At 37.6% G+C, this 11,571-nt stretch overlaps 1 protein-coding gene across 1 annotated transcript; it reads left to right on the top strand.

Annotated features, from left to right (window-relative positions):
- The first annotated feature begins 6,084 nt into the window (after positions 1 to 6,084).
- Positions 6,085 to 7,097, top strand: LOC102818048 (olfactory receptor 4K1-like). The gene has a single exon (XM_006831835.1). It carries the CDS (start codon positions 6,135 to 6,137, stop codon positions 7,068 to 7,070), a length of 936 nt encoding a protein of 311 aa, XP_006831898.1. The 5' UTR covers positions 6,085 to 6,134; the 3' UTR covers positions 7,071 to 7,097.
- Positions 7,098 to 11,571: the final 4,474 nt, after the last annotated feature.

Below are 11,571 nucleotides of genomic sequence, written 5' to 3'. Positions count from 1 at the left end.
TAAGAAAAAGTATCCGCACTAAAAGAGAAAAAACAAAAAAATGTTTGTTGGTTACCAGGGTATAGGGGGTGGGGTGAGGAGAGGAGGGTAAGATAGAGTACAGGGTAGGGAATAGATACAGGATAGTTTGGGGGCTGGTGGGGTGGGCAATACACAAGAAGGCTAAGGGGAATGGAAAAATAATTTAGATGGGAGAATATTTAGGCAGATTTGCATCGGCTAAGTGGGACAGAACTAAATATGTTTAACCTTGGAACAACAAGGTTCTAGGATACAGGAATTGAGGAATGGTTTTAATGGGTAAAAGAGGGGAAATTATGTTAAGATGCTTCACTGTCTTATTAATCTTAGCTTCCCTTGCCTACTATTGTAAAATAGACACTTGAGTGGAGAGAAAGGAATAGCCAGAAACATCATCATAGAAAACTTGTAAATCTGTCTTCAGCCTATAACTGATTGGAATACCTAAAATGGAGCTAGAACTTGCCCAGTGAAGAAGGCTTCCTGTGGAGCCTTTGCATTGCATAAGACCATAGGTGGCATCCGGATCCCCATCCAGAATTTTCTGAGGTGGGAGATTTCCACTTGAAAGGACAAGCAGACCAGCCTGGTAGCCATCAAGGCAAGCAATTCAAGTCCCCTCAGGGCAAACCCCCTTCCAAGAATGAGACTCAAGGGGAATACAGGAGCAGGAATGTGGTCCTACTGGTTACCTCTTTGGTTTACCAATAAGGGGAAGTGGGGGGAAAACAACAATGAAGTTGTGAACTAAGTCCGACCATGTTCAATAGACTCCTGTCTACCTGGGTTGAGACTTGGTTGACCAGCAGTGTGGTGAGACCTGGGGACTCCTGGGCCCAGGGACAGGGACATGGTCACAGAGGACTACAGCATTAGAGTGAAGCATCCAGCTGATATGAATGAAATGAGGGGATATTCACATGAACACCCATGCTTGCAGATAGTACTCACTTGACCTTGCTTCAATGGCTAGATGATCAGAACTTGACTAGAAGAAGAAAGAAGAGGATCAAAAGAGTAACCCACTACAATTTGATGAACTTGACCTATACTTATGGAATTAGTAGCTCAAAAGAGGGAATAAATCTTTACAGCAAAGATCATTCCCACCCACTCGGTACACAGGGTTGACAGTGATGGGCAACTTAGACATTGGCTGCCCAAAAAGGGGTAGGGGGAGGCTACGAGGCAAGAAGTGACTGGCTTACAATCTTTCAAGAGGGAGTCTGGTTTTAGAGGGTACTGGAGAAGGTAAAATCTTCATTGAATGGTTTCCAATCTGTCTGGACAGGGTAGGTGAAAGGAGATGGGGATAAGGCTCTTGTGGTTCAATAGTGAATAATTGCTATCAGGACTGATTGTGAGAGTTGCAAATGTAAAGGTAGATGTTTTGTGACAAAAGGAGGAGAGTAGTTGATTTTGTAGTCCAGGAGCAGAGGACCATGGGACCATCAAGGGAGAAGAATGGAGTGCAGGACCCTATCCAGAGAAGCAGTGATGCCAGAGATGGAGGCAGAGAAGATGAGGTGGAGAGATGGAGCAGCTGAGGACTCTAGGTCTCAGGGAGGGACAGGGGATGTGTGCTGTCAGCCAGTGAGCAGACTTGCGAGGTGTATCCTTTGGTTGTTTGAATGGTTATATATTCCTGAGTACTTCAGTGTACATCCCCCACCCGTAAAAACCAAACCAAAACCAAACAAAAAAACAGAGGGAATGGAAGTAAATGCTAGTGAATGATGATGCATGGAGGGGATTGTAATCATTGCAATGAAATGAAATACGATAGGATGAATGGAAAGCTAATGTTCTCCCATATAAACAATCACTCAATTCACGATAAAAACTTAAAAAAAAAGAATGGAAGTTGAAATAGAGTAGTTTGAGGTACTTCATTGATTTTTTTATAATACAAATAATGGTATGAACTCATAAGCACTTACATTATATTTCATGCATGTGTAATTTCAATTAAATAGTTAATTTGAAATAAGATACAAAATCACAGGAAATCAATATGCTGCTAGAAAATCAAGTTATTAACTACTAGTTGAAATGAGGTTGAAATTCTACTTAACAAGGGCTGTAGCAAAACAATTTTCATTTTTTACATGCATTATGAATACTCTTAATAACATAAATGTGTGTAATAATCTATGAATATTAGTATTAACGCTAACCAGTCTATCACAAAAATGAAAATGTAAAAGAAACTGATGCATAGTCATGTATTTATGGAATGATGACTCTGCAGCAAAAAATAAAATTACATAATAACATCAATTTTTTAAAAAGTGGCAGTCCCTTTATCTTTGAGAAAAAAATAGAAGATCTGAAATGGAAAAGAAGAACACATTCAAATATTTAAAGAACTATCAATCTCCAGACTTGTTTCATGAAATTTACAGATGGCTGTACAACTTGAGCAAACAAAAAAAAATTATCTTATTAGTTTGTTATTGTTGGGGGCAACTCCCCTTGAAGGGTCTTTTCTTTTGTAAGATTGTATTGTTCTGGACTGCCAGAGAATGAACAAATCTGTCTTGTAAGAAGTACAGTCAGAATGTTCTTTATCATCAAGATGGCAAAACTTATCTTAGATACTCTGGACATGTTATCAGGAGGGATCAATCCCTGGAGAATTACATCTTATTTGGTAAAGTGGAGGATCAGCAAAAAAGAGGGAGATCCCCAACAAGATGCTAGACACAGTGGCAGCAACAATGGGCTCAAACATAGCAACAATTTTGAGGATGGCACAGTACCACACTGTTTTGTTCTGTTGTACACATGGTTTTATGGTAGGAATCAACTAGATGGCTCCTACTAACAATAACATATTTATTTCATTAACAATTAATTATACAGTTACAGAGTCAACTTTGCTAAGTAAGAGCCTATACAAATTAAACTTTTTTTTTTTTTTTTTGCTTTCAGACATACCAACTAGTTGCTTAAAAGTTGTACGTTTTTGTTTTGTTTTGCTTTTTCCTTTCTCACTGTGGAAAAAAAAAATTTTTTTTAAACATAATTACTCCCACTGCAGAATAACTTCACAGAGCTCTAATGACCAATACATCACTTCTCCAATGAGATTAGTTATTTGGCATCAGAATAGAAGGCTTTATATTGCCTGACCTTAAGATATTGCAATTGTGTTGTTGAGGGCAAGAAGAGCGCAGTCCTCATGACCTTAAGGCAGAACCCAGGATCTTACTTTAGCACAGTTTAGTGTAGGGAACCAAGCTAAAATGTATCAAGTCAAGAGTATACTGCAAATATTTTCAGTATGAAGATTCATAACTAAAAGTAGAGAGTTAAAAAACAATCAGGGCACCAAATTTAACAAAAAGGGAAAGCAGAAAGACTGGGGTGAGTTCTTGAAAGTATAAACACTATGCATACATTTTTCATTACATATTTTTGGACTAGATAAGTAAACTGTCTTCTATATGCAAAATTAACAACTAGAATTAAGCAAAGGGGAGACTGTGTTACCTCAGTCAAATTGGAAAAGCTGCCTGTTGTCGTTGTTATGTGCCATGGAGTTGGTTCTGACTCATAGTGACCCTGTACAGGGTTATTGAGGCTGTAACTCTTTACGGGAGCAGAAAGCCTCATCTTTTCCCCCCTCAGAACAGCTGGTCGTTTCAAACTGCTGACCCTGAGGATAGCAGCCCAATTCATAACCACTATACCACCAGAGCTCCTAGAAGTGCCAAATTCCTGTTGCTCTCTTCTCTGTCTCAATGGCTCCCCTGCTGCCAGGTCTCAGGGTTGCCCTGATATGACTAAAATCATAATCTAATGAGCACAGGGAAAGTTTGTTACAACCATTATATATGGCCTCTTTGTCTTCTTTTACTTTCTATTTGGAGGCTAGTTAGCCTTGCTTTAAACAAATATTTATTATGAAAATTTCCTTGAGATGAAGAAAGGAGCTACTACGTGAAGCAGACTATTAACAACTGTGCTGTTGTTACTTGCCTTTGAGTCAGCTCCGACTCACAGGGTTGCCAAGTCCTGCACCATCTTCATGATCATGGGATACTTGTGTCTACTGAGCAATAATGGTGATTAATAAGGTGTCCTTTACTACTTTTTGTTTGTGTTCTTATAAGAAAACATGTTTTGTTTTGCTTTTAAAGGATGAATTAAGATCAAAATATTAAAAACCATATTGTTTTAGAGTTCCATTGATATATTTTAGAGGTGGCTATTAATGTAAGATTAATTTCCTATGTATCAAATTTTGTCTTAAATCAGATTCTCAGCAGGAAAAAGGTATGGCAGTATGCTTCAGTAAAGACTTTTGTTGTTGTTAAGTACTTTCCAGTCAGTTTGGACTCACTGATCCTGTATAGGGTTTCCAAGGAGTGACTAGTAGTTTGAACTACTGACTTTGCAATTTGCGTCCAGTACTCCTCCTACAATAGATACCAGGACTCCCTATAAAGATTACAACCTATAAAACCCTATGGGGCAGTTCTACTCTGTCTTGTATGGTTGTTGTGGATTGGAGACAACTAAACCACAATGGTTTGATTTGGGGTTGCAAAATTTTTGCTTTTAAAATTTTTTAAATTTTTATTGCTTCAGTTGTATCTAAATAACCTGGCCTCAACAAAACACTGAAGAATATTAGGTGCAGAACTTCAATCAACATAAGGACAAATTAATATCTGTTGTGTATTGGTGGTATATGGCTAAAACTAAATACATTTCTTTAGAATCTGCGGATTGTGCAGCGTTCTCTTTTTGTACCAAGTGGCCATATTGTGTCCAACATGTAAGGCAAAATGTCCAAAAACATCCTGTTGCTGTTGTTAAGTGCTGTCAAGTTGGCTTTGACTGGTAGTGACCCTGTGTGGGGTTTCTGAGGAGCAGCTGGTGAATTTGAACCACCAACCTTATGGTTCAAGCCAGTTATGAGGTTGAGTGCTTTTCCTATGTTGCCACACCAGGGTTCCATAAATATTCTAGAGACAATTTAAATGCTAGTTAACATTTTCCTTTTGACAATCTATTATGTGTTCAAATTTTACAATGTATACTTAAGTTATATGAGGCATTTCCAAATGGATCATTAATGAAGATGTTAAAGAGTTTGATAAATTCAAGTGTGGCAAGGAGTGCATAAGAAGAGAAGAAAGACAAGGTAAGAAGGAAGAGACTGAAATGCATACATGATTTATTTATAAACATGTAGAATTTGATTAACTATTATTAATTGGATGTAAAGAAATATTCTTGACCTTCACAGAAGCTTTCAGAGTACTATCATTGTCTCTAGAATCTCTCTCCTTCATTTTATAATATGGCAAATTGCTTCTATTAAACTTCTTAAAGCAGTTTCAAGTCTATGATTTTCAATTTCAAGACCATTAATCATGACTACTTAACCTTGCTTTCAGGATGATTTGTATCCGTACATTATATCCAGATCTACCATTTCCAACTTATTTTTTTTTATTGTTGTCATGCACTGTCTCCTACGGCAGGCCTCTTCTCTCATGGGTCTCTTAAAAATATCTTCCATATTTTTACTTTTGTATTCATATTCCTATTATTTTGTTTGTCTTTTTGTTTAGTAAACCCCAAACTTTTACAAAGCTTTACCTCAAATAAACCCTACTCAGTGATACCATATCTTGCCATTTTGGCAAAGAGTAATTTCTCTCATCTTGCTAATATTTATGATATGACTATATCACTTACTTATATTTGCCTGCTTCTGATTTTATATTAGTTTTTAAAATGAGTATCTTAACTCTTTAATTATGATAGGAACCTTATCTGTTTCTTTTCCCCCATGCTTCTTTCATTTCCCATCATCCTCATATGTGTTAAATAGATGATACATGATGTTGTTAAGTGCCTTGGAGTCAGTTCTGACTCATATCAACACTGTATAGGGTTTCTGAGGATCTGCTGGCAAGTTTGAACTGCTAACCTTATAATCAGCAGTGCCGATCCTACTGAGTCACATTAAGTTGAATTGACTTACTTAATTGAAAACCTATATTTATTTTATATATAAAATAGCTGTATTACATTGTGAATCATTGTAATATGTCCCTGGTTATCTTTTATTTAGGTGACTGTGCACTGAATACATGGCTCATGCAAATGAATCAGTGGTATCTGAGTTTGTGCTGCTGGGTCTCTCTGAATCTTGGGAACTTCAACTTTTCTTTTTTGCCATCTTCTTTATAGTATATGTGTCATCTGTGCTTGGCAACATCATGATTATTGTAATCATTTCCTCTGACTCCCATCTGAACTCCCCCATGTACTTCCTGCTCAGTAACCTTTCTTTCATTGATATCTGTCAGTCTAACTTTGCCACTCCCAAGATGCTTGCAGACTTTCTTATTGAGCATAAGACTATCTCTTTTGAGGGTTGCATGGCTCAGATATTCCTTCTTCACAGTTTTGTTGGGAGTGAGATGATGTTGCTTGTGGCCATGGCATACGACAGATTTATAGCCATATGTAAACCCCTGCACTATAGCACAATTATGAGTCGGAGATTATGTATAATTTTTGTGTCTATATCTTGGGCTGTGGGTATTCTTCATTCTGTGAGCCACTTGGCATTCACAGTGGATCTGCCATTCTGTGGTCCCAATGAGGTAGACAGCTTCTTTTGTGACCTTCCCCTGGTGATAGAACTGGCTTGCATGAATACTTATGAAATGGAAGTTATGACCCTAACTAACAGTGGCCTGATATCACTGAGCTGTTTTCTGGCTTTAATTATTTCTTATACTATCATTTTGATCACTGTCCAACGCCGGTCCTCCAGTGGATCTTCCAAAGCACTTTCCACTTTAACTGCCCACATCACAGTGGTGATTCTTTTCTTCGGACCTTGCATTTATTTCTACATATGGCCTTTCAGCCGGCTTTCTGTGGATAAATTCATTTCAGTGTTTTATACTGTTTGTACACCTCTGTTGAACCCTATTATCTACTCTCTGAGGAATGAAGATGTTAAATCAGCCATGCGGAAGCTGAGAAATCGCCATGTGAACTCCTGGAAAAACTAGGGAACAACCATGAGGGAGAATAATTTTGAATGATGTGACAGTTAAGGTTTTGTATCAGCTTGATGGGGCCAAGATTCTCAGTGGTTTGGTGGTTAAGATAAAGTAATGAACTCCATGATGCAATCTTCTGTGAACAACCAGTAAATTGAAAGGAGGTTTCCTTGGCCTTATTTCCAGTGTATTGGACACCGGAGCAAATGTTGCTTGCTTTCTACTGGGTCTGGATTCTGCATCTGGTTCATCACACAATTCAGTTAGACCTGAGCCTGCTCTATTGCCTGAGGCCATCAGCAGCCTACTATTTTACCTTCCCCACCTACCTGCCATTTGACCTGCTGATTTTGGTTCATCTGGTCTATGGACTTGGAACTTACCCACCTCTACAATTTTGTGAGTTATTTCCTTGATACAAACTTCTCTTTATATATATATACATATATGAACTTCATTGGTCTTGCTTTTCAAGAGAATCCAGACTAAGAATGAAAACCTCTAGTGGATCGCATCTTTGTGTAGCTTTCTGTGCTAATGATATGGTTTATTTACTTATGACATTGTTATTGTCTTCTTTGAAAGGAAATTGCATAAAGTCAGCTTCTGGTTATTCATTTAAACATAATTTTAACTGATTCTTTCTTTGTTTGAAATTATAAATTGTATATTATCTTGAAAATGGGTGCTAACCACAAAGTCAGAAGTTAAAATTCACCAACAACTCTGTGGGAGAAAGATGAGCTTTTCTGTTCCTGTAAATATTTACAGACTTACAAGCCCTACATAGAGTCACTATGAGTCAGAATTGACTTGATGACAATGGATTTGGTTGGTTTTAGTTTGAAAATATTTAGAAATACTTTAAAGCATTTAATAAAGAAAATACATTACAATGGTCATAAAATGCTATTACTGGTATTAAGCTTGTAATGGGAGCCCTGGTTGTACAATGGTTAAGAACTCTGCTGCTAAACAAAAGGTTCACAGTTTGCACCCATTCTAAAACTCCAGCACACATAACAACAACAACTACAGGAGTCCTGGTGTGATGTTTTAGGATAAGCACTGGGCTACAAGGTTAGTTTGAATCACAAGTTCCAGTCAAGTGACACAAAATGACAAATGGCAACACAGAACTCAGACACTACTCACAATTCTAGAGTTTATCAGGAAGTCAACACAATACAATTCAGGACCAGAAATGCTCAGGACACAGGTCTTTGGTCAGAACAGACTCTTCCAAGGCAGGCCTGCAGGCAGGCCTTTCTGTGGCCTAGTCTCTTAGCTAAGCAGCCCCGTGGACTCTTCCCCAGTCAGGCAGTGTTAAAGAGTTCTTTTAGTGCTGCTGAAAAATACCCAAAGTACAATCCACTTTGCTATAAGTTTCAGTCTGAAAGTGTGAGGCTTTAATTGTATTGTTCAACAAATTGGCTTCTCCAATTAACTGCTTGAGGCACCTCACTTATCAAGTGAGCCTCCTGCCTAAAGCATTCAGTTTTACTTGCTCCATGGGCCAGGAAACCCAGTATTCTGTCTCATGTTTTGCTTCTGTGGTTATTGGTTCTGTGACTGTTGCTGCTGTCCTCTGCTATCACAGCACTTTGTCTCCTGAATTGAGGAGGTTCAAAGAGCAGGGATCTTGAGGTCCAAAAGGGCATGCTCCAAAGAAGTGTGACTCTTCTTTGTTATTGGTAGTGAGATTTCCCCCCTCCTGCTTCTTAGCATTGTGGTCTGAAAAGATGCTTTGTAGTATTTTGATGTTTGTAAGTTTTTCGAAGCTTGCTTTGTAAGTTTTTGTGACCCAACACGTGGTCAATTCTGGAGACTGTTCCATGTGCACTGGAGAAGAATGCATATTATGCTGTTGTTGGATTGAATGCTCTGTACACATCTTTGAGGTCAAGTTGGTTGATTGTGCTGTTTAATTCCTCTGTAACTTTATCGAGTTTCTTTCTGGTTGTTATATCCCTTTTCGAAAGTGGTGTATTAAATCTCCCACTATAATTGTAGATTTATCTATTTCTTTCTTCAATTCATATATCTCTATTCTCTTTAATTGGGAACGTAGATATTTATTATTGTTATGTTGTTTTGCTCAATTGACCCTTTGATCATGAGATAGTGTCCTTCTTTATTTCTTATGCTGGTTTTTGTCTTAAAGTTTACTTTCTAAGAGCTTAGTATTGCCACTGCTGCTTGTTTATGATTTTTCTTAGCTTGATAAATTTTTTTCCATTTTTTAACTTTAAGTCTGTTTTTGTCTTTGTGTGTATGGTGTGTCTCTTGCAGGTAGCATATTGAAGGGTCTTGTTTTCTTATCCATTCTGCCACTCTGTGTCACTTCACTGGTGCATTTAATCCATTGATATTCAATGTAATTATCGATGACCATGCGGCTGTGTACCGTGGAGTCAGTTCCAACTCATAGCGACCCTGTACAGGGTTTCCAAGGCTGTAAATCTTTATGGGAGAAGAACACCTCATCTTTCTCCTGCGGAACAGCTGGTAGTTTTGAACTGCTAACCTTGTGGTTTGCAGCCCAATTCCTAACCACTATGCTACCAGAGCTCCTTATGAATTAATTGTTGTCATTATGTTAATTTTTTGGTAATACTGTTTGTTCCTTTGTTCTGCATGCCTTCTTGTGCTGAGTTTTGTGTTTTTTGTGCTATTTCTTGTCTCCCTCCTGCTTCTTAGATGATTCATTTTACACCCAGCAGTGTGGTAAAACTGATCAATACCCACATTGGAGTTTGAGTCTTTATAATCAAAATTATCCATGTTCACAATCACTCACAAATGAATCATAAAATCCTATCTGCATCTTCCTTCACTTTCTCTTACCCAGACACATCAGGAAAAAAAATCGCTTGGTGGAAGCTACAAAGACTAAGTCTTAGAAGGATTATATTAAATAATTTGTTGCACTACAACATTGGAGGACAATAACACCTGAGAGAAAACACACAATCAAGGTGGACTCAATTAATTCAATGACTTCTGATCTGATGAATGTTTGAAGGTTATAGTACAGGAACTGTAAACCTCAATAGAACCTGCTTGTCTCGTGTGGCACTGTAGGATCTGCAGTGGACTGTGATCCATAAGGTTGGAAATTTAATCCCACCAGCTGCTCCTCATACAGGGTTGCTAAGAGTTGTAATCAAGTTAACAGCATTCAATAACGACGACAGTCTCTCAAAATTAAGAGGACAACATTTGGAGTCTAGGAAGGTTAATATGACTAGAATTTTTCAGGAAAATTACTCGAGAAGAAGGAACTGAGCAGAGAAATAATTCTATATGGGTTCAGGATTCCCTAAAGCATTGAGTAAATATGTGTGTGAAAAAGTTATCTGAAACTTTGGCAAGAACCATGGGAAAATAAACAGGCAGTACAAGTATGAAGCACACACATGGCAGGAATAGTTCATGTTACTACTAGGCAGAATAATGTAGATTTCTAGGAGGGCACTGTTTCAGTAGACCCCCAGGAGGTTTACACTGAAATACTAATTTGAAGTTTGGTGATCCAAATCCACCAAGTGGTGCCATGGGATAAAGGCATGACAATCTGTGCCATTAAAGATGATAGTGAAGAAAACCTTACAGAATAGTTCTACTATGTAACACATTTTGTTGTTGTTGTTATGTGCCATGGAGTCGGTTTCGACTCATAACGACCCTATACAGGGTTTCCGAGGCTGTAAATCTTTACGGGAGCAGAAAGCGTCATCTTTCTCCCGCGAAACAGCTGGTAATTTTGAACTAATGACCATGAGACTAGCAGCCTGATTCGTAACCACTACACTACCAGAGCTCCTTTGGGTCACCATAATTCAGAATCACCTCAGTGGCAATGGAGTTTATTTGCTGGTATTGCCTCCATGGTGCTAAAGTAATTAGTCCTAGACTAAAGGGTTATGTAGACCTACATTAACATATTTTGAAAACAAATCTCAAAAGGATCAAAATAATTCCAAGAAACTTAATTGTGTCACCGAACTAAATCCAACAATATGTAAGGAACAAAAAGAGAAAAAGAAAAAAAAAAATTGCAAAATTCAAAAACTTTAAAACTTCTGTACATGTAATATGGCAGAAAAATAAGAATTATAAGCAGGAGAAATATAACAACCAATAAAATCAGACTGATAAATGACACAAGCAATAAAATTATCAGGAAAGACACTTGTAACAATCACTATAAATATATTCTATATGCTCGAGTAGGTAAAGGAAAACATGAACATGCTGTGGAAAGATTAAAAAAAAAAAACTCTAATAAAATTTCTAGAGATGGAATTAAAATATCTGAAACGCAAAATATTCAAAGCAGGATTAAGAACAGATTAGACACATATATGTAATATTTGTTTTCTTTCCCCTGGCGGCTTTCATGATTTTCTCAATTTACTGGTTTTCAGCAATTTTCTGATAGAGTTAGCTGATCTTCTTAAATATCTGGGTTTATAATTCCATCATTGTTGTTGTTGTTGTTACGTGC

This window comes from Chrysochloris asiatica, unplaced genomic scaffold, assembly GCF_000296735.1.
Source record: "Chrysochloris asiatica unplaced genomic scaffold, ChrAsi1.0 scaffold00004, whole genome shotgun sequence".
Lineage (NCBI taxonomy): Eukaryota > Metazoa > Chordata > Mammalia > Afrosoricida > Chrysochloridae > Chrysochloris > Chrysochloris asiatica.
The sequence above is the reverse complement of the archived record's forward strand: the minus strand, read 5'-3'. Positions and strand labels throughout refer to the sequence as shown.

Excerpts from the sequence above, each read along its gene's own strand:
- LOC102818048 (XM_006831835.1), top strand. The coding sequence starts at position 6,135 with ATGGCTCATGCAAATGAATCAGTGGTATCTGAGTTTGTGCTGCTGGGT.